The sequence below is a fragment of the Limanda limanda genome, chromosome 5 (genome assembly GCF_963576545.1).
Source record: "Limanda limanda chromosome 5, fLimLim1.1, whole genome shotgun sequence".
Taxonomy (NCBI): domain Eukaryota; kingdom Metazoa; phylum Chordata; class Actinopteri; order Pleuronectiformes; family Pleuronectidae; genus Limanda; species Limanda limanda.
Genome location: NC_083640.1, coordinates 23,372,661 through 23,395,076, shown reverse-complemented (window position 1 = coordinate 23,395,076; position 22,416 = coordinate 23,372,661). Strand labels below are relative to the sequence as shown.

The 22,416-nt window shown below is 44.1% G+C and overlaps 1 protein-coding gene across 2 annotated transcripts; it reads right to left on the bottom strand.

Annotated features, from left to right (window-relative positions):
• Positions 1–1,868: 1,868 nt before the first annotated feature.
• On the bottom strand, positions 1,869–22,404 carry camsap1b (calmodulin regulated spectrin-associated protein 1b). Of its 2 annotated transcripts, none has more exons than XM_061071059.1 (18): positions 22,028–22,404; positions 20,382–20,544; positions 17,333–17,595; positions 12,843–13,004; positions 12,033–12,113; positions 8,915–9,056; positions 8,479–8,618; positions 8,278–8,374; positions 7,642–7,798; positions 7,340–7,425; positions 7,148–7,232; positions 4,608–6,918; positions 4,266–4,402; positions 3,962–4,176; positions 3,753–3,855; positions 3,540–3,649; positions 3,321–3,439; positions 1,869–2,642 (listed from the first exon to the last, which is right to left on the bottom strand). In XM_061071059.1, the coding sequence occupies exons 2-18, from the start codon at positions 20,542–20,544 to the stop codon at positions 2,346–2,348; spliced, it is 4,668 nt and encodes a 1,555-aa protein (XP_060927042.1). In that variant the 5' UTR covers positions 22,028–22,404; the 3' UTR covers positions 1,869–2,345. The 2 variants fall into 2 exon arrangements, with proteins under 2 accessions (XP_060927042.1, XP_060927043.1); XM_061071060.1 differs by having other exon boundaries at positions 7,675–7,798.
• Positions 22,405–22,416: the final 12 nt, after the last annotated feature.

Genomic DNA, 22,416 nt, shown 5'->3' with positions numbered 1-22,416 from the left:
GTCGTGAAATGTGTCAGGAGTCGTTTTACTGAACGGTGCAATAATCAGCTTACAATCCTGTTCAGTGAATACATCTGGTTTACATTGTCTGTAGTACTGCTACAAGTTAATCTAGTTAATTAAAGTGTAGCTATCATTAAGACTATAATGAATATTTATGAGTTACAAGATAGTATTTTAACATATTTAAAACAAATATTTGAATTTTAGAAGTTTTGATACGCAGCAGAATAACTTGCATAGTTGTACTTTGCTTTCAAACCAAAACAACCCAGTGAAATTAGTTTGTACTTATGGATGAACATAAAAGTTTCAGTGAAAGGATGGATATAAAAACCCTGTAGTGATATTTGTGAGCTGTTGTGTTAAATGCTAAAAAGATGTGTGGTGTCTAAAAACTAGCAGAGGAAAGAAAGTGAGTTTCACAAATGAATAAAAACAACAAATCAAGCCGTGAGGAAAGAACAAAAATGAAAAAGGGTGAATTTTAATCACTTGAAAATTTATTCCGTTTCAGTGCTTCCATTTCAAAATAAATAGATGGCATGGGACCAACGATAAAATAAACAGGGATGAAAAAATACACTGGTGTAACAAAAATGGTGACCAAATGCCAATACATTCTTTTAGTTAACATAAAAATACACTCACATACGATTAAAGATGTACCACCCGCCCTGCCCCCCCCCCCACAAAAAAAACACCACAATGCAGCAGATGAGAAATCAAGTAGTCTGTTGTTCTCGGGGACAGCAGTAGTATCATATCAGCTTCAGGTGTCAGGATTCAAATCGTAGTGTTTGGTTCGGCGCGCCCGGCGACAGCAGTGTTTCAAATTAGTTACTCGTTTTTATGCCCATTTTAAAAACAACAAAAAAGTTAAAATTCCCCCAAAACGACAAACGGAAAGTAAAGTGCGTGTGCGACACTTGTGGTTGTTTTTCCTCGAGGCCAACAAACGGTTTTGATGCGAAGAAGCACTTTGATTGTGTTTTAGAACGACAGAGGAAGAAGAAGAAGGAGAAGAGACGACGTGGCAGTGTTCGTCAAAACCTTGTCAGGAATGTTCTTTAATGTCGGTACAGAACTGAACCACAGGCGAACTGGTGCCACGGCAGCAACACACAAACACACACGCCTCACAACGAAAGTGTGTGTCTGTGTCTGTCGTGGTGGGACAGGCAGACACGTGGGGGGAGGAGTGGGGGAGTTACACTGTATGAAAGAAGTGTTCATGAGTGCACCTTTTTTTAAACAGGACAATCCAAGAGTGCCCGGTGGAGAGGAAACACGACTAAGGCCTAAACATCAGAGAATTCCTGTTGTGATGAAAACGCATTAACATCACTTCAGAACCACATCGCTTCAAGAAGAATCCGTAAAAAGAACAAACGCTAAAACATATGAACCAGACAAAGCAGAAGTTGTGTAGCAGATTCCCGTGATTCTCCCTCTGTCACCCTCGTGAAAAAAAGGATGTTTCAATAAAAAAAAAAGGATTTAAAAATGACCTGTTATCAACTTATCTGGTTTTCCTTTTTTTCTTTTCTTGCTTTACACACACACACATCCAGTGCTACACGATCAGCGTCGAGTTTAAAAAGCGGTTGAATCAAAAGAGAGACGATAGTACCACGATGCGTGAAAGGCCAACAGATGACGAAAAGAAGAAGACAGTTCAGAGCAGCAGGTTGTTCGGAGTTCCCTGGTGAGGCAAAAATCGGCAATGCCAGCCTGATTCGACGGTGCACGAGGGAAGAAAGTGTTTTTGACGGGACAACAGAGGGGTCGTCCCACAGACCTAAAGGGGTCGTAACAAAAGTCCCTTTGAGACAGACATCCCCCCCGATGTCCTCTCCGTGTGTCCGAAAGAGTCCAGAGGAGAGGTGCTCCCGGGGGGGGGGAGGAAGGATCTTAGTGCTGCAGCTGAGCTCACTCCGTCATGACAGTGCTGAACTAATAAATACTTCATGTAAAAAAAAATTGAACATCCACATGAGAGAGACAAGAGAGAAATATAATGCCACATGCTTGAGAGTTGTTGTGGTCGTCGTCGTAGAAAAGAACGAAACCTGAACAGATCGCACTGAGATCACAGACAGGAGAAGCAGATTCAGCCGGCATCATTCCTCTTGTTGTTGCAAGCACCAGTCGCTCAGACCACCTGTAACAAACACACACACACACGCATGTATTCCCTTTCCCTTGTTCACGGCTGGGGCCTCTCCTCAGGAGGCTTGGAGGCCGAGCGTGGCTGTGAGCATCGATGCAGTCGATTCAGGACACAAGCGAGATGAGGGAAAGGATGATTTGTAAAGACAGAGGGTTCCGAGTCCGGCCTCCTGCTATTTTACACTTTTCTTTGGCACAGCAGGCCTCTTGACGTGCCACAGGTGGTTGTGGATGGTCAGGGCGTCCACGCTCACCGACACAGTCTTGGCAGGAATGACGGTGAACTGCCTGCGGTCCGAGCTGTACTTGTACAGTTTGTCAATCATCTTCTTGCTGATGCTCTTGGGTCCGGTGCCGGTCACCTTCTGGATCTCCTCGGTGTCGGGGAAGAAGGAGTAGAGCGCTCGGAACTGACAGCTGCCGTCACGGAACAGGATCATCAGGTGGTTGGACTCGCACTTCTCCAGCTCCTGGTGAACGAGGAGTAAGAAAACAGATATTGTGACACAGAAATACAATTAAATAAGTGTTTTTAAGTGCAGGACTTTAGACTGAAATCAGAGGACAGGAAATAAACGTCCTGGAAAACAAGACCTTTCCTGAGACTGTTTGATAACTTGACTAGGTTATATTTTGGGGATTTACATGACCATGAAGTAGATTTTATTTTGTGTATATTGTCAAAGATATTTGCAAAGAACTTCCGAGGTGAAAGTGACATCTTCAAACATCTTGTTGGACTGAAACATTGTTTTCCAACTTCAGCTTGAAAAATTGCTATAACTTCAATAATATAACTAACAATTTCCCAAACAAAGAAGCTTTGATCATTGGGTGAATTTTGATTTGTTAAATTTACATTCTTATTCAATTTGAATGTTGTTTTATCGTGTAAATACTTTGTGAAGATCAACACTACACAAATAAAGTTTATTAATATCAAACAGACGATTTACTTTTTTCTGACGGGCTAATCAGTTTTATGACAAAGAGTTTCCCACCAACCTTTTAGTTTTAAGATCATGAAGCTGCCGAGTTTATACATTTTTGAAGATGCTCAGATTTTTCGGACGACACTGACTTTACATGAACAGGGGAAAATAAACAACTCTTTACATTTAATGAAGTAAACATCAGTGAGTCTGTACCTCGAGGATCTGGTTCTTCTGGGGCTCGTTGACTTTACCGGCCAGGCAGCAGTGAGAGATGGCGTTGTGGATGATCGGCTTGTTCGACTTGGCGCTGGGCTCCTTGAACAGTTTGGGACCTGGAGGAGGAAGAGAGAAAAACAATCAGTCAGATTAGTTTCCGTTTATAAATTAACTTCCAATTAAAACCGTCTATTTGTCAGGTACCAGTGCACTAACCAGTGTATTCAGCCATGGAAGTGATGGAGGAAGCAGTGGAGCCGTTGTCCCAGTCGCGTTCTGCTGTCCGACTGTTACGACTTCCTGGAAACGACTCCACAGAGTCACAGCTGAAATGAGAAGAACAATAACGATGACATTTTGAGATTTATTGTAAATATCTTAAAAGCAAACAATGCATATATATAAGTTTCTTTGGGAGCAGCAGCTTACCGCTGAGAGCCAGCTCCTCCAGAGTTGACACTGTCGGCCTCGTTGGTTGCGGCGGAGGCCAGAGACAAACTGGATCCTGACTGGGCAGAGCTCAGGTTGTCGGCTGGTACAAACAGAAGTGACAATTTAAAACATTTGTGTTTACTGTGTTTTTAGCAGTTACTTCTAAATCTTCATCAAGAGAGATATACTGATGATTATTATCTTACGTGTGGAAGAGCACTTGGAGACAGTGTCACTGGAGGATTCCTCTCTGAGCACCGGCTTGTGTCTGTGTTTCTGCTTCGGTTTCGGTGTTTTGGGTTTCACGTGTCCCTGCTCCTCGAAGATCTCCTGCTGCTTCCTCTGCAGATAGTCCTGCTTAATCAGCTCCCGCCTCGTCTTCTCCTCTTCTTTACGCAGGCGATCCTCCTCTGCCTTCCGTCTGGAGGAGAAAATCAAACGCCTGCTTGTTAGCATCTTTTTTGGTAGAACATTTGAATCCTGAAGTTAATGCTGGTGAGAAGGAGTTACCTTGCTTCATCTCGTTTCAGCTCAGATTCGGCTTCAAACTGTTGTTTACGTTGTCGAGCCTCCTCAGCTTTTTTCTGCTGCTTCAGCAAAAACGCTGCTCTTTTCTTTGCCAGCTCGTCCTCGGCCTTCTGCTCGTCCTAGAACACGAAACATCGAACAATGTTTTATCATTTGGAAAGTACCAATGGATCTTTTGTGTTGCTGTGAAGTAGTCAATCATTCGTTTAAGAATAGTTTTTAGTTATATTTCAGACCCTGGTAAACTGAAATGGAATCAGCCATGAAATGGTCAAATTGAAATTAGGACTAAATAATTACAAAAAACCTATAAACAAACATTACCTTGAAGAAGAAGCCCAGGCCTGACTTCTGCTCTCCATCCCCTCCTTCTGTGGTGTTATACTCAGCACCCTCCTCTTCCTCAGGATCCTTCAGCTCAGACAGATCCACCTCTATCAGGTGGGATCTGCTGCGCTGCACCTCCTCTGATGGAATGTTCTCTTTCCCTGAACTGTCTGAAGAGTTGAGCTCAGCCTCTCTCAGGGTGCTGGACAGGCAGTCGTCAAAGGAAACTTCTAAGGCCGTCACCGTCGTCAGGTCCACTCGGGTCGGCAGACGCATGTTTGCCTCGTCATGAAGCCTGAAGTTGGCGCTGCGAATGTGGCCAGAGCCCGGCCTGTCGATGGTCTCTCCTGCTGTGGGGGTTCTGGGGCTGCCGGGCTGCTCGGCCCTGGGGGACCTGCCCCCGGCTAAATGCCTCATGTGTGGTAAAGTCTCTGACCCACTCTTTGTGGGGGTGAGGGTCCTGGACACCTGCCGGACTTGCTCCTTGGCTATTTTTAGCTCTGATGGTTTGGACCTAGAGCTCCGGCCCGAGCTCAGCTTGGGGGGTTTCCTGGAGGGGGCGGTGTTACTGCCAGAGCTGTGCTCCACAAAATGAAAGCTGGCCCCCGACTTAGAGTCACTGTTCTTGTCACTAGCGTGAGGAGGAGGAGGAGGCAAGGCTGCACCAGCAGAGGGCGACTGTACATTCTGTTTCATCAACATCTCCTGTTGTAGTGACATCTGCATCATCTGCTGCTGGATGCTGCCGATGGCGTCGTTCAGCAGCTCGATGGAGCGGCTGCACTCGTTTAGGTCCAACTCTTCCTCAAGATAGAAGCTGCTGCTGCTTCCTTTCTTATCTGACTCTAAGGCACCAGGCGGGGGGGTTCCCACCACCTCTTTGTCTCCCCTCAGGGCCTCTACAGATAGGACACCTTTATTTGATGGTCCTTTTTCTCCATTGAGCTCTTCTTTAGAGATGGCGGCCTTAAGCGCACTGGGTAAAGTGTCACTCTTGCCTCCACCTTTCTTTACGATGTGCAGGAAAGCTGCCTTTCCCAGCTTCTGCCTCTGCCTCGCCGACAGCACCTCCATCTTCTTCTTCTGGTGCTCGATGGCACGCCGCTTCTCCTCCAGCTGCATTCGTAGCTGGACAAGTTCAGAAGCCAGGATGCCACCGCTACCATCCCCTGTACGGGAGCATCCTCCCATGGGCGAGGAGGGGCTCTGGTCTCTTTTAACCCTCCAGGAGGACGACAGGGGCCCGCTGCACTCTGATCCATCTGGGGTGGTCCTTTGGGAGCTGGAGGCACTGGAGCGGAGGTCGTGGTTGCTGCCGAAGCGCTGCTGCTGAGCTTTGCGCTCTGCGAAGGAGGTCATGCGCACGCTGCCACTGGCCATGCTGCTGGCCTGGGAGTGAGCGCTGAGACAGGGGCTGGACCGACCGCTGCCTCCGTTCATGTCTTTGTCATCGTGCTCTTTCACATTCATATCCTCTTGCAGTTTGGCTGATTCTTCTTCTTCATCTTCCTCATTGAAGGCTTTCCTGGGCCAATTGGGGTCTTTAGTGGTACTCGCTTCATCCAAATCCTCTTCTTCCTCATCCAGGTCTTCCAGCTCAGGATCCAGGCCCGGGCCACACTTTGGTTCTTCAGCGTCTGAATGCAGGTAGAAACCCCCAGCTGGCTCTCCGGCCGAGGGGTCCACGCTGCTTGTGGCAGTGGGCCTTAAACCTGACTGACTCTGGCAAGGCTCCTCTGACAAGTCTGCCTCCTCACCTGGAGGGGGAAGTGTTTGGTTTAGGGTGCAGGATGTTTTCCTACGAACTGCTGATGTAGATCCATCTCCTCTGTGTAAAGATCCCCGTCCTGAGGAGCGGGGCACCTCACCGCTCTCCTCCTCCTTGTTTAGGCATACAGACTTTTCTTTAGCCGCTTTGACAACGGCAGGCATCAGTGGTTCTAGGTAAAAGCTATCTGGTGCAGGTTTGGACTCAGTGGAAGGTTTAGACAAAGCTGCGGCAGTCGCTTGTGTCCCGTCAGCCTGTTTGGGGACGACGGGAGACTCAGTCCGTGCGACTGCCACAATAGTTTTCTCGTCCTCTTCAATGTTGACTTTGGCCAGCAGGCCGTGGCCGTTGACTCTGCGCATTGCACCCTGCGAGGGCTGGTGGACAGAGGGCTGGTGTTTGGGTGTGGCGTTGAGGACGTTGGACGCCAGGCTGTCTTTACTTATGGAGCGAGCCAGACTCACGCTGTCTCCAGAGGCAACATCTGCATCACCGTCTGCCGCTGAATGCAACATGTAGGGACTCAGTGTGGACAGTGGTCTGCAGAGAGAGAGAGCATGGGGGTTAACAATCATAAAGTCAGTATAACATGGACAATCATATTCATGTATCTGACTATTTAATCAGGATCCTTTCCTTTTCCATTAATTACTTTTTGACATGTTTACATTGATAACTGCATATGTTAAATGCAAGGTTTTTGGTCTGATCAGCACATTTCTTATGGATTTAAAAATGCATTTGTGCTGTTTTGCTGTTTTTCCGTTACCTTTGCCTCTTTTCTGGCCATGCAGTTATTGAAGCTCTGGGTTGTCCGTCCATCTGAGTCAGAGAATTGGAGCGGTTTCTCAGACCTAACAAAAAACACGATCATGAATATAACAAGCTCTTCAAGGACACACACAAATGGGACAGTTTGAATATTACCCATAATTAAAATTAGGAGGCTCCACCGTCTCACCTGCTCCATCCTCTCCCTGCTGCTTCTGCTGTCTCTGTCGCAGGGGCAGTAGTGGGTGGGAAGGACTGAAGGCTGGCCCCCCTTTACTAAAATCAAAAAACAACAGAAATCAATCAAATGTGAGATTTGCCAAAACCATAAAAAGAGGGACCATGTGTCTCCAATATCCAGAAATGAAGCTAGAGCTTAAATGAGAAAGTGATGGTCAGCAGTGCATAACTTCCGATCCTTGTAGGGTTACTGTAACTGGTTAGCAGGATCATGACGGGGTGGAATGAGAAGCAAAGCGAGAGAAGACTTACAGGGGGTCAGAGTCTTCAGGGTGCAGGAAGTACCTGTTACAGACTTCAGGGCTGCTCTGGTTATCAGCCACGCCAGGACTGGCCAGGAAGCTGCGCTTGGTGGCGTTGGAAATGGGCACTGATGGACGGGAACTCTTGGGCTGAGCTATGGCTCGAGCTGAGGAAAGAGAGACAATGATGTTGATCGTTAGAAAAGTTAGTGACTGAAGTTCGCTGTCTGAAGAAAAGTGCAACACAGGCGGATTTATCTCCAAATTATGACCCAAATAAAAGTTAAAACACAAAAAAGTAGATGATATTTTAAATGCAATCTTCTATAAACAGGGCTGCAATAAACGGTTAATGTCATTATCAATTATTCAGAAAAATATATCTTGGTTAACTGATTAATCGTTATAAATTCTTATTCTTAATTTTTAGAGAAACTGGAATAACAGAATGTTTGGTTTTGTTGCTTGAAAACTGACAAATGAACAAATGATTATGAAAGTAACTGGAAAAAAACAGTAAGAGGTTTAACTTTAAGAATGCTAAGCCACAGTCATGCTGAGCAGCTTTGAAAGGTTACACAGGTTAGTCTGTCACCCATGTGACATTTTCCTCTGGTACGTGTAGAAGTCACACTGTGATGCTCACCATCTTTAAACTCTTGGAGATCTCTGGGCTGGACGAACTCTGGTTTGACAGTTTCAAACCACCAGTAGAGCTCAGCGATGAACACCATCACATTGTGCTGCAGGGAGAACACAAGACAATACTTCAACACTGACTCTTGACTTTTATTAGCTGGTTACTTCTTGTATGTAAATGTTCATGAAAACCCTTCATGTCGGTTACCTTGAGCACAGGAGGCGAGTAGAGCATGTCCTCTGTTGTCAGATAGAAACTTTTATTCAGATACTCGTTGGCGAACTCTCTGAGCAGCTGGATGTTGTACAGGCTATCAGCGATGGAGGGCACTTCCTTCAGGCAAATGTCTGATCAGACAAGGCAGAGAGCAGGTCAGATTAGGACACGGCTCATTGACCCGACGGCTATAAATGTCACACGGTGACATCTGGCCAACAGGCAGTGTGAAGTTACCAGAGCAGGATCACACATGGACTGAGAGGCTGGATATTACATTCAACGTCAGCAAAGAAAGATTGATGATCTTTAGATGCTTCAACAGCAACTGATAATTAATGTGATGTAGCTGTTGATGATAGGTGTGTGTGTGTGATTTGATTTGATTTGTGTGTGTCTGTATGTGTGAGTGAAAACGCAGAATTACCGTCCAGCTTCATGAGGTCCGGGCAGTAGTAGTGAACCACAGCGAGCAGTGCAGCTCCGTCACACACATCCCTCATCAGTTCCTCCAGCAGTGGGAAGAAGGCCTGCTGTCGGCCTGAAGCATGCTCCCGGCGATATCGCACCTAACCACCAGGGGGAGGGCATGACAGTTTATTGATAGGAATAAAAAAAACACAGCAGCGACACACCCCACCAGGGTATGACAGGTCATGCTTTAGCCAAATACTGTAAGTATCAGTTCAAGGTTCTCCTCCGGAATTTCAAAGTAAAAGATATTCGAAACCCCTCCCGAACTGATCCAACAGCAGGTGTGATGTAATAAAGAAAGGTCAAGTGGCACCATGGTCGACCAGTTCAAGGGAGAACCCCGAGGACCAGTGAGAGGATAGAGGTGAAGGTGTTCGAGCAGTGACAGGAACCAGACAGTCGATGGTCGGCTTTCCTACGGCTTCCACCAGAAAGCAGCCAGGTGGAGCCCAGGCAGCATGTAGCAGCTGACTGGGATGGAAACTGGGGTAATCGCTGGCCCACTTATGGGAAATGAGTGTGTGGTTGTTACAGAAACTCATTCACAGCAGATGTATTTTGGAAACAAGCTCTAGGCAGCATTTAAGTTTACTCTACCCATTTCCCACCAAATAACAAAGATAAAACATTGTAACAAAGCTACATATGGTTTGGAGCCACACAGATATAGATCATGCAGGATGCCAGAGTCTGTACTGACTGCTACAACTGCTTGTGAAGCCAAGGCATAAAAATATCCACCTTATACTAGGAACACCACTCCCTATTTCATGATGTATCAATCTGTAGTTATTCTTATGACAGAAGGAATCAAAGTTTTTAAGAAATATAGTTAGGAGTAGACCATAGATTGTATATAAAGATTGAAGACACGTCTACACATTTTCCTTCTATCCAGAAACGAAGCCAAAATATCCCAGATGAAAACCTAACTAAACCTAATAAACACTTAACAGTGTGATAAGAACTATCTAAAATGACAGAACACCTTGATGAGAAACTTTTAAATTTGACTCGTGTCCCATCCGCTAGCGTTAAGGTAGCAGGGTTTATGACCAATACTGCAGCCAAACACCAGGGGGCAATCTAGACAGTTTGGCTTCACTTTTGGAAATGTCATGCATCTTTATATAGTCTGTAGATTTTCATTGCATTATTAGGTATGTGCAACTATTGGCCACTTTATTAAGTACACCTGTAAAATCCAAAACAATCCCATTCAAAAGCTGAGCAATAAATTATACCTTTAGAGATAATTGTGTTTAAGTTGGATTGAGAGGTATAAACTTTACCAACTAACTGTTGTAGTTTATTTTTAGTAAAAGGTAAACATGTGGCTAAGTTGTTGTACTGAACTGCATCAGATTGTATTTGTGTACCTTTAAATGTGGCAAATAGAGCCAGTGCTAAATATTCACTTTTTAAACAGACCATGTACAGCACAAATACTCTTACAGCAAGAAATACAAGGATCTAAAAACATCACATTATTTAATGTTTACTTCAGTAAAGGCTATTCTACAGAACTACACCAACTGAAGAGATGCAGGTGTGGTCACAAGTCACAGGTGAAACTCACTAACCCAACCAGAGGCTCTATTACAACACAACTGAGGGGAATCCCCTCCTGACTGAAAGGAAACACTGTACCGCTTCAGTGAGCTCCTTTGGCTCCAGCATGCAGTGGGCCGGCATGTGCACGACATCAGGCTAACACACACACAGACACATGAATTTACACAGAGACAGTCAAGAGGAGACAGTGGGCACATTGGATACAGTTTGTGAGGGCAGAACAGGGAGACTGGAGGAGAAGTGACAAAGCAGATCAGTGAGAGGAGGTGGCCGGGGATGGGACTGCAAAGCAAAGGAGCAGTGTAGGCATGGATTTGCTCTCATTCTCCCCCCCCCCACACACACCATTACTTTTATCTGTGTGAGGACATAATGTATTCCCCAGCTTCCTTACTTAATTCTATCCCTAAACCTAAAACTACATCATAACCCTCAAACAGCCATTCATTTAATTGATTCTTAAGATGTCGTAATTAAACTCTAATGAGAAAGAAATGAAATTAAGGCTGGATTTTTTATAGTTTAACCATAAACTAAGAGGAAATAAAAGAATAAAACAAAAACGACTTAAGCTATAGTTATATCAACATTTATTCTGTTAAATAAAAGTTTACATATTGGTGTATATTGGCAAAAACATGAACGCCTGTCTGATAAAGGCTCCTATCAGCCAACAGATATATTGATTGGGCTCGAGTGCGGACTGGTCAAAATATCCTCACTTTGCTAAAAATGTCCTCACCTCAATAGTCCAAAAACTCACATCTATCCTCAAAATATCTAGTTTAACAAGTATTCACACACACACACAGCAAATCCACATGGCCTAGTTGAGCTTGAAATGAGATAGCACAGCCACAAATAATGTGTTTTGGACACTTGACACAAGGTCAGAACAGCCTTACACGTGTGACATATTTATCACAAGGAGAAAATAAAGAAAATAGCCGTCAGCTTTCTCCCCCTTGCAGACACGCTGGCTACAAGCAGCACAGAATGATCCACGTTGGACTTTGTGTGCACATCAGCTCAGAACGATGCGTGCAAGGGAGAGAGAGGGGAGATAATGGGGTAATGGGAAGGCTGGGGGGGGGGGGGGGACTGGCATCCAACTTACAGGGACTAGCTTCCAATACCATTTGGAGGGAGACTATCCAGTTTGCAGGGATAAAAGAGGAGAGGGAGGTACAGTTGAGGAACAGGAGCAGAGAGATTAACAGGTCAGAGGCCACAGACAATAAGGATTGGATGTGGTTCCGGTTCAAACAGAGAAGAAGAGGCAGGTCAGAACATTTCATATGAAAAGCAGAAATCAAGCACGTTACATAAAGAGGTTTCTCTGGCAGACATCCACCTGGATAAAGACTTGGCGAGGAAAAAGTTTCTAAAAAGGAGTCGATTATTTTCTTCATATTAAGTTGTTGGTGATTTTGAAACTGGTTTTTCAGGTTTTTAGATTTCCCTCCTGTAAAAGAAAACACTGGGTTTTATTTTACCTTTTGGTGGCTGGGGGACTCCAAAGGGTGGTGCTTGACTTTGTGTTCCCTTTCCGATATTTCTCTCATCTTCATGTTGACCTGCAGAGGAAGTCATGACATTCATATGTGATGAAGTAACACGTTTACACAGGGAAACCAGGTTACGCAGATAACCGAATTTACATGTTCAGCGGTAAAGTGGTTATAATAAATCTGTTCACAAATATCCAGCAGCTGATATCAGATTTCACTGCTGCACTCAGATTAATACACAAGACACAATTCTCTCATGTTTTTTACATAGTTTTCTCAAATCGAAGTTTAATATTTTGATTTATTTACAGATTGATTTTGGCTCTTGAGTAAAGATTGTGGTTTTGCCTCTTTTTTTTATAAGCAGACAATGAAAAATCAATTTATCAACATATTAATCAGGATAAATGACACTTCATGGGATTTAAAACCGTGAAATGGACACTTTCCTTTTCCCAGACAATGGTGTGGAACATTATTATGATTCATGGAAACACTGCGTCATGGTTTTCGCTGCCTGAGGCCGTTAACCCCTTGAAATATGAGTGCAACATGACACTGAGCCTCTTGTGTGTGAGTTGCTATCTGCTGGCCCGTCTCTGCTCACCAGTGACAAACAGGACTCAAGAACACAAGTGAACCACTGTCACTTATGATGTTAAAGGAAAAAGATTATTCATCCAACATGGTGCTTAGGGATTAATGAGAAGGAACCTATGATCCTGACCAGTGCCAATTATAGTAAAAAGTCAGTGAAAGATGTATGGGGATGTTGTTTTGTCCAAGTGTCCTAACCTTGTTGATCCAGAAGACCATAGTGTCCTCCAGGTCAAAGGGCAGCTCCTTGGAGGCACTGAAGGTGGAGAAGCGCTTGACGGAAGCCACCACTTTCTCGATGCTAATCATCTCCACTGTGTAGGCCATCATCAGGGCATCGATCATGGGCATGTGAGCACTCTGAGGGAGAGAGAAAGAGAAACAGAGGACAATTCAATTTCATTAGATTACCTCCAGTCTTCCACAAAGTTACACCACAGTCTAATGTAGATTTACAGTGAGCTCATTAGACAATGCAAAAAAAAATGTAAGGGCATTTTTTGTATTCCCTTTATTTAGCGGTTCCATGTATAAGTCTGAGTCACCAGTGGAAACCAGTGAACAGACCTTAACCAGAATATTTTCAAACCCATTACAGGTTGTCTTGAATCTTTAAATCCTGTTATAAAAACAGGAATCGTTAGTAACCAGTGGATACTGGGACTTCACATCCACTAAGGGGTGTCGATAAATGAATGAGATTAATGGATAATGGTATTATCCAATTCAGAACTCCTAGGGGACATCTTGAGGTCCCTAAACAATTGTGGAGCTTTAAATAACCAACATGGCTTAATCAAAGTGAAAATCTCCTCTTTCGCACAATGGGTGTCCGATCCGCTCTCTACATCCTAATATAATCAAGAGGCCCAGCAGGGGTGTCCTTACTTCAAGTGTCTTACCAGGTGCCAACCAGTTCAAATATTGATCCCTTGATAGCCACAGTGGGAATTTACACAGACCAAATACTAATAGATCGTCTTTCTCAGCTGGTAAAGCTTAATTTTGTAACTAAATCTAATTCTGTGTAAAAGTCTGCTACTAAGGATTTTAGTCCAGAGCTCCACAGCCAGCCCATTGCAGAACACATATTTACAGCCATTGTTTCAGTCAGTGCTTTGTACATCAGGCGAAGAGTATAATCCAATTGGTGATGGAAGTGCTTAGAGATTATGATGGTTAACGTAACAAATGAGAGCTTTAATGAGCCGTCTCCACAGCACAAGTTCCATGGACACAGAGAACAGCAGGGAAAATTTACTTCCAGACAAACCTCAACTATAATGTAGAAGACAGCGGAGAGTTAACACATGAAGAAAGGATGAAGACTGTGTGGAAGAGAAGCTAAAGGCTGCTCTGTTGCTTTCTGCTGGGTCATTTCATTCAATTGCCCAGTCGCTACTGTTCAACTGGTCTGTTTTTAAAAAGGCAAATTAAGCATTAAAGCCATGTCAGTTATGATGAACTCTCCAACTTAAAAGTTCATCTTTGAACACACTGATGCTGCAAATCCTAAAAAGGTAAAAAAAAAACTGTTTGATTAAGACAGTCAAGATGTGACTGACAAGCTAACTCTCAGAAACTGGCAAGTACAGATTTATCAGAACCATCGGAAGCAGTAACGTTCAAATTAATTTGGCAGAATTCAGCAAAAAAAGATGAAACGACTCAGCATAAAAAAAAAGATGAACGGCATTTTTCACCCAAGCGTTAACAAGTGTTTCTTAATAAATACACAAAAGAGCAAATTTGACAGATGTGCTGTTCATATCTTTTGTTCTGACTCTGCCCTTCATGTGTTCAGTGAAAGCCTCATGGGGAGCAGAAGGCTGCTGTGGCCCCGAGCTGTGGTTGTGCACGCTGACGAGACGAGCAACATGCACGCACACACACAGAAATACACAAAAGTGGATTCAAGAGCAAACAAAAGTGATGCTTCAGATGCTGGGAAAAACAGTAAAAAAAAAGCCCTCTGATCAGATCTGCACCAACATTTTATGGGTTCAGTCAAGTTTTATGGAAATCCATTCAGTCTTTTTTGCATAGTGAACGTCAGTCACTGCTGGTAGTCATGACTGATGAGACACAATCAGGAAGTGACCATGAGTGTCAGCAGCAGAGTTTCTGCCCCTCCAGACTAAAACACAACAACCCAAGAGTTTTCAAACTAAAACAGGGCAAGCACCTAAAAATCTCTATTTTAGACGTAGCCTCAAACAGTCTGCAGGTACGGGATCTCTTTCATTCTCTCGCACTCACACTCCCTTTAGGAATACCCAGGTTGCTATGGAAACCTCTTGTCAAGTCAGCACACTGAGAGGGGGGGGGGTTCCAACAGTCTATTAGAGATAAGCTGTGTCCTGCTCAGGATTTTTCCATCCCCTCACCAGGCTTTGTGTCTGGATGCTTACACACGGGCCTGCGTGGATTATTTTGTCAGGCCGCTTGCAGGAAACACAGACACCACATCCCAGAATAGGCAGCCCGTAGAGGGGCACCCGAGCAGGTTTCCATGGTAACAAAAGGGTAAGAAGATGGCCGAGATCAAGCGAGCTGGCTGGTGTTCTTTGTATCCTGCATGAAGTGATCTTGTTGAAATTGCGAGACATCAGATCTCATTGCCTCTGTGACTTGCGGCTGTTTTTTCAGGTGATGACTGACACACACCGAGGACATTAAACCTGTTTACGAGCTGATCTGTGAAAATATTATGATGATAACGACTACAGAAAGGCTCAGGAGAGTCAAACCACCGGTTCTCCTTTATAAAAACATATGACCTCTCTGTACATAGATTAATATTTTCTCCTAAATCTATCTAATAAAGCAAGAGTGGAGCACAGTTGTGTGAAAAGGTTTTAAACTGAGCCCTGGAGGATTTTCTACATGCCAACATTCAGCAAATGCTCTTAACAGATTGGGGGGAAAAAAATGTAGAAAAATATCCCAGACAATAAATTCCATTCTTAGAAGTATTATCAAAAGAGTAACCCTCTTATGGTCCTGATTACAGTTCTTGTTCTGAGAGGGAACAGGCCTCATTTATGAGGATTTGTAGATTCTGTTCTCCTGAGCTAGATAGAAAGGGATATTTTTGACAAAGCAATAGAGAACAAGTTAGATTAATATGAAAAACAGCAGCTTAATAAACCAAATTCTGATTAAAAGAAGGTATTTTTGAACATGAGGTAATCACAATAATTCAGTTGTATGTTATGGGCAGAAGTGACATCAATAAGAAAGAGGTAGATCTACTTTTATAAACAGTTTGAAGGTTTTAAGTCATCTATGTCTGTAGAGTAAATGTCTTTGTAGTTTTTACTCTCTGTTAAAACACTGAGTCAACTTGGCTTTTTAAAATCACACTGCAGATGAGCTCATGACCAAAACTATCATTATCTGCAGCCCTAAATAAAAGGTAATTATCAGTGATTAAGGATTGTGCTCCACCCAAACTTTGTGCTAAATGCAATAACATTGCTGCACGAGTGAGACACTTTCTTTAATGTTGAACAGTACACTCAAAGCAAAGAGTATCAATGTGTTTCATGGAGTAAATATAAAGGTTTAATATACTGCCATGGCATAATAACCCTTTACATATTCAAATCTCAGCAATTCTATCAGGATATCCTCCTTGAAATGATTTGACTGAAAATGATAAGCGTGCATCCAAATCTGCCTACACACACTGTTCCTCTACTTCAAACAGAAAAGCATGTCTGACACTTATACACACCGGTTAATGTGAAACAATTGCAAATAAGGTTTTAAAGAAGTTTGTCAAATGGCTGTGGTTGATTCTGATTGTACAGCCGAGTGAATATAAAACCACCGACTACTTTCACAGAGTTCACTGTGGTAAGAAAATACATCCGAAACAGGAAGTGGTTGGGATTATAGAGGAGATGTGCAGAGTTGTTGTAGCGACCGGCCCTGGTTTCTGTCTTCTCTGGTGTCAGTGCAACAAGTTATTTTTAGTGAAAGCTGCTGGAACATTACGGTCTGTCTGGGGCTAAAAGCTATGTGATGAACAGTAAGTATATAAACTAAGGATGTACATTTCTATGTTATATCATGGACAACTGACGCACTAGAAAGTCAAATTAAACATTTTTTAACGGAGTTCATTTTCACATACGTGCAAACAGCAGCATCAATAGTAGAACTCACTCAGTCTCTCCAGAGGCCCAGTGAACTGTTAAAAAACATCCATTCTTCCAAGTTCTTTTTTAGCATCTTAGACAGGCAGACGTTATCATAATTTTTCACTTAAGCAGTGCGTGTCCCTGCGACCGTGATGGACACGCACTCCACTTCGATGCACACGAGAGTAAACTGTGTACGCGTCCAGTGAGCAACCACAATAATCAACCCTCATTAACAGGTCAGGCGTACTCAGTCGTCAGCAGACAGCCTTTCTACAGTTTTCGTTATTCAGAAATAACAACATGTCCAAATGCTGTGGGGTGCGTCTGGTGTCATGTCTGTTGTGAGACCCACGGCAGAGAATATCTATTATTTAACAGTAAACTTACGTAGCATAACCCTAAAATAATATGGACATAATCTTAACCCAGAGCAGAAGCTGATTTATGACCAATCACTGAGAATGAAGTTCATGATTTACTGCTCAGATATTGATGAGGTTATCTGCTTTTTTGTTTTTTTCCAGTGCACCTACTCACCATTTTGATGGGCACACAGGCCAGGTCTTCATCTGTGACGGGCGTATCGTCACTCTCCACGACATAAATCCCCTTTCTGGACAGGGCCTGGATGACGGACAGGTGGGACTGAAGAGACACTGCCTGCTCCGTCTTGAGGATGAGGGTGCAGACACGGCAGTAGAGCTCACAGGAAAGCAGTAGGTGGATGACAGGCGGCTTTATGTGTTCCTGGTCATATTGATCTGTGTAGAATGGGTCCCTTAAGTCCTCTGGGATATGGTCTGCAATGGAGAGAATGGTGTTAGGAACGTGATCCTAATGTAGTACATGCAATTTAGACAAGTCAAGATAAATGGGATAGCTTGTGAGACAACAGTATAGTAAGATATTATATGATGAAGCAGGAAAATGAAGTTAAACACCCTTCAACGCCCTTCATCTATCAAACTCCTACAATGTCAACAGACTACAGGAATGTAACAAAGCAACGTGCCTTCTTTCTTCTATTTGCTCTATGCCTGTCTCAGTTTGCTTTGGGCAAACATGGCCATTTGTAGGTGTAAGTCACAGCGTGTTGCTTCAGAAGTACATTAGGAAACAGAGCCTTACTACGCCACGGCTGCAGTGAAAGCAAGCTTCTCAGGTGACATGGTGGGTTTGGCTAGGGTTAGTTAAACAATACTGAAGTCACAAAGACAAAAAAGAAACTATGATCTAAACAAGAGATTCTGCTGCTTTAGATGTGAAGTCATTCTCAAAACCAGCCATGTAAGGGCATGAGATGGAGCCGCACTGGACTCCAGGCACGCACACAACATAAATTTACTCTGCAAGTTGAAACAGCACCAAACCTGTCCAAAATCCCACTGATAGAATTAACCCAGTTCTGAACTCAGCCTTAGCAAGACAGTGTAAGCTCTGTGTGTGTTTTGTTCTTAGCGTCTGCATAGACTGACGGGATCAAAGGAGCCACTCGTCAGCAAACTCCTGCTCACAAACACAGGAAGGCAGCTACTTCCAGCAAGACTTGTGGAGGAGAATGGACCAAACACAGAAGCTGAACTGCACAAGTGGTGTTTTTGTGGCCTTTATGAATTCTATTGAGTCAATTTACGTTGTGGCGATGTTACAGTTTGTATAAACCCGGGGTTTTAATAAGCCGTGCTACCAATGTTGCTTTAGACAATCATCGATAAATACGACCATGTACTTCCTCCGCCAGCATTGGCAGAAATATGTGCACTTTAAATAAAGACTGATCTAATTATCTCTCCATCTATAAACTCCACATGCACTTCAACAACACAAGCCTCACAGATATGTTGCATGCAGCCATACATGCATTGCAAATAAGGATGCTGTCATACGACATAAACTCGTTAGAAATAACACAGAGGGGTGTGGGGCATTCCTGGAGAGCTGCGTCTGGGTCTATGCACTGATTTTAACATATTAAAACAGTGGGACTATTTGTGTATGAAAACAAAAGGGGTCTGGCTGGGGCGAGTCTTCACGTTTGACTTCATTCTACAGACACTGATTTCGTCTGGCAGCTGCCCCCCCACTCTCGTGCCACATCCTCCATGGGGTGGAGGATGGGGTCTGGCAACAAGAGCCAGAATGTGCTACAACAACGGTCAGCCAACCGTGATCTGCACCACAACATCATCATCACAAACCGGGGAAAGCGCAGGTCAACGACCAGCGGATGTGCCTGCCAGCATGACAGGCGCTCACTGTCACTGGTGATGCGTCTGGCGTTCTGTCCCTGAGGCTGGCAGCAGCTGTGACACACGCACAGGGCAGCAGGAGTGGAGAGCATGTACACCATCATAAACCTGCTGGTTCAAAGACTTAACAAGGTAATGAGCAGTCATCAGATGCACCTGCATCCCTGACAACCCCCCACATCACTTGACAGCTGCAATTATCTCAAATGGAGCTACGTCACTGTCTGTGTCTGTCAGTCGTTGCACAAGCAGAGTCAACAACTGTGCAGCATTAGCATCACAACAGAAGCCACATGAGCCATGGGGCGAGAAATCAAATGGGCTTAATACATTCAGTGAGAGGAAGGTAATGTTGCTGCCCTCTGGGCCAACAACACTTTGCAGCTACTGTAACTCAACATCCTCCCCCCCACAATTCATGGACATCAATGATGCTGCAACATTTTTAAGCACTGATGCTTTAACTCTTTGCTGAAGAGTGAAGATGTTTTCTGAAGCCAGGTCTGAGTCCAGAGGTTGACATTTATAATGTGGGTGAAGGTTTTCAAAGACCAGTAATACCAACATCATCACATTTAAAACATTAAGGATTCTTTGACATCCAGTGCTGCACAAGTGTGTGTGAGCACAGCGGAGTAAGGAGCTATTTAGGTTGCTAGTCACACAGCCACAAGAAAACACAACCATAAAAGTCTACTCCTTTCAAATCATGATTTATTTTATAATCACCGGTTGCATCCACAGACAAGACAGTGAAATCTGCCCTAGTTCTGCCCTGCCCCTGTTGCTAATGCTGATATCATCTTAACATGGAGTGTGAGGGACTGGCAGTGCAGATCAGTATTTTCCATGCTCCGAGTACAGTCTAACAAATATAGCCCAAAACCTCCGTGTGTGTCACTCTGCCTGATTTGGGTTCAAGCTCACCGGCCACTCTGTGAGAATGGAAGGATGTTGTGAGTCAGCGAGGGGGGATTCTGTTGCCAAGTGTCATGAGGGAATTAGTGTTGGCTTGAGTGCACACATACACAAATATCTCTTTCTCTTGGGCTCTTGCTGTCAAAGCTTCAGCACGGAAGCAGCACACAATCTGCTGACCATCAGTATGTTGAGAGGAGTAGACCCACTGTTGCAACCACTTCATCTGAATCTCTAAAATAAATATGAGCATATGAGGAAAATATGCTCTGAATTTCAGGGTAGTAACTTATTTTTGGTCCATAGTGACAGATATACAGATCCTTATATACACAAGTCATAAAGACGACTGTAAATCTAAAAACTGCACCGTGCGTCTTAGCATTTGTAAAGGTTAAACATAAATTTACATGACTTACCGATGCCGTAGGCTTTTGCAAATAGCCACCGGAGGTTGGCAGCTATTTTTGCTCTGGCGGAGTCGTACATTTCCAGTGGTGTAACATCCATTGTGCCTTCTGCCAGAGTCAGATCCACTTTCCTCCTGGTACTGTCCCCACCGGCACAATAATCAACATCCATCTTAAAAGAAAGAAGAAAAATAAATCAAACTGTTACAGTCACATTACAGTTACACTGCAAAGCCAAAAAACAGCTAATCACAATATGACAGGTGTCAAAGGCCGGCTCAGCGTGGCTTGGGAGTGGCTGGATGTTCCATTAGAGTAATATTTGAATTAATAATTAAATCAAATCTCATCTCCTCTGGTGTTTGTTGATTATTGATGACATCTTTCTTCTTAACATTGGTTAATTAGGATGAGCATTTTGTGGGTGAGACCCAAGTACTAAAGTAGCACCCTGACAGGAAGGATCACATTCATAATGGCAAACACTCGACCAGAACACAAGGGTGAAATGTTCCAGTCAAGCATATCATGAACTGTGGTGGACTACAACTGGAGAACAAACTATTTGTGTTGTGCTTGAACCACACACAAAAATCACAATGGGAATAAACAAAAGTCTGGGGAAACGTACAGGTTGCTGATAACTATGAATACCTTCTGATAGACAATCTCTATGAAACTGTGATAGTGGTGTTCCTGTTCTGACTCACGACTACAGATGGTTGAATTTGTTGTCAGAGCCGAAAATCTCGGTGGGTAAGGGGAACTTTTGCTATGAAAACTCCCAAACTTTGTAACGCTCAGTTCCTCTCTAGCTTCTTTTAAATCTCATCTCAAACCATTTGCTTATTCAAATGTTAAATTTGAATTAATCTTTACAGTTTTTGTTTCTATCATTTTCACTGCTTTCTCTCAGTCAGCTGCCTTGTTTGGCTTTTAATTGTATTGGTTTCACTTCTTGCTGTCAAGTTTATGTTGTCAACAATCCTCAAATAAGTAAATCTCAAGTTTATAGATTTCAAAGTAATAATATTGAAGTGCCCTGTGTGTGCTGAATGTTTTTGATTGACTTGGAACATGGCGATGTAGTACAAGTTGTATTTGTATTATTCCAGCCACCTTGAAACTGCAGTATCTGAGGTGGGCTTGTGTTTCTTCCCAGTACCAACATGTATCTCAGAGTGGTCTTACTGGAACACTGCTGCACCAGTGGCTTTGTTTGGTGCGTATGTATTATAATAACACGTCCAACTCATAATCCATAAAGACACTAACGATGGGAGGACGTGAACACACACATGCTACAACACTAGGGGTGTGTGTGTGTGTGTTCCTCATAGTTTACCTGAAAAGTCAGCATGTGTTGTGTTACCTGTAGCATTACCTCAACGCTACCTTGCCTGTGTGTGTTGCCATCGGCGGCCCAAAGCTAGCTTGTGGGACCAGGTAGAGAAAATGGCTAATTCACCAGATACGCTTTAACAACCCATATGAGTGGTTGTTGTTGTTGTCACCGGGTAGACACACATTTGCCTAGCGGGGATGTGAAGCTCAAGTGGCCGGGCATGCAAATTAGAAGCACCGAGCTAACTGGCTAGCTAACCGTTAGCTCGGTTCATCCCGAGGAAGATGCTAGCTAGCAGGCGAGACTTTACCTCGGAAGGTGCGGCGTGGTTTCCCGGGTCGCCCTTCAGCTCAGTCGGGGGGAATCACTAACCAAGGAGCCGCGGTGGTGGTGCTGGTGGTGGTGGTGGTGGGAGCAGCGACGCATCGTAGCGAGCTAACGGGGCTAACTGGGCTAACTGGGAGTCTGAGCGGTCTCCACCCAGCGACGAGACCCCGATCCGCGGCCTGCGTGGCGACCGCTCCCCGGCGACACCTCCACGGGCCGGGAGGAGAGAGCCGGAGATGAGGGGCTTTCCGGTGGGGTTCACTGGCTCCTGTGAGTCCCAGTGGGGGTGAAGAGCTTCATGTTACTGGGAGAGAGACACACTGGGACCAGACTGGGACCAGGGAGGCGGCGCTGGGTTCGCGCTCTGCCCGC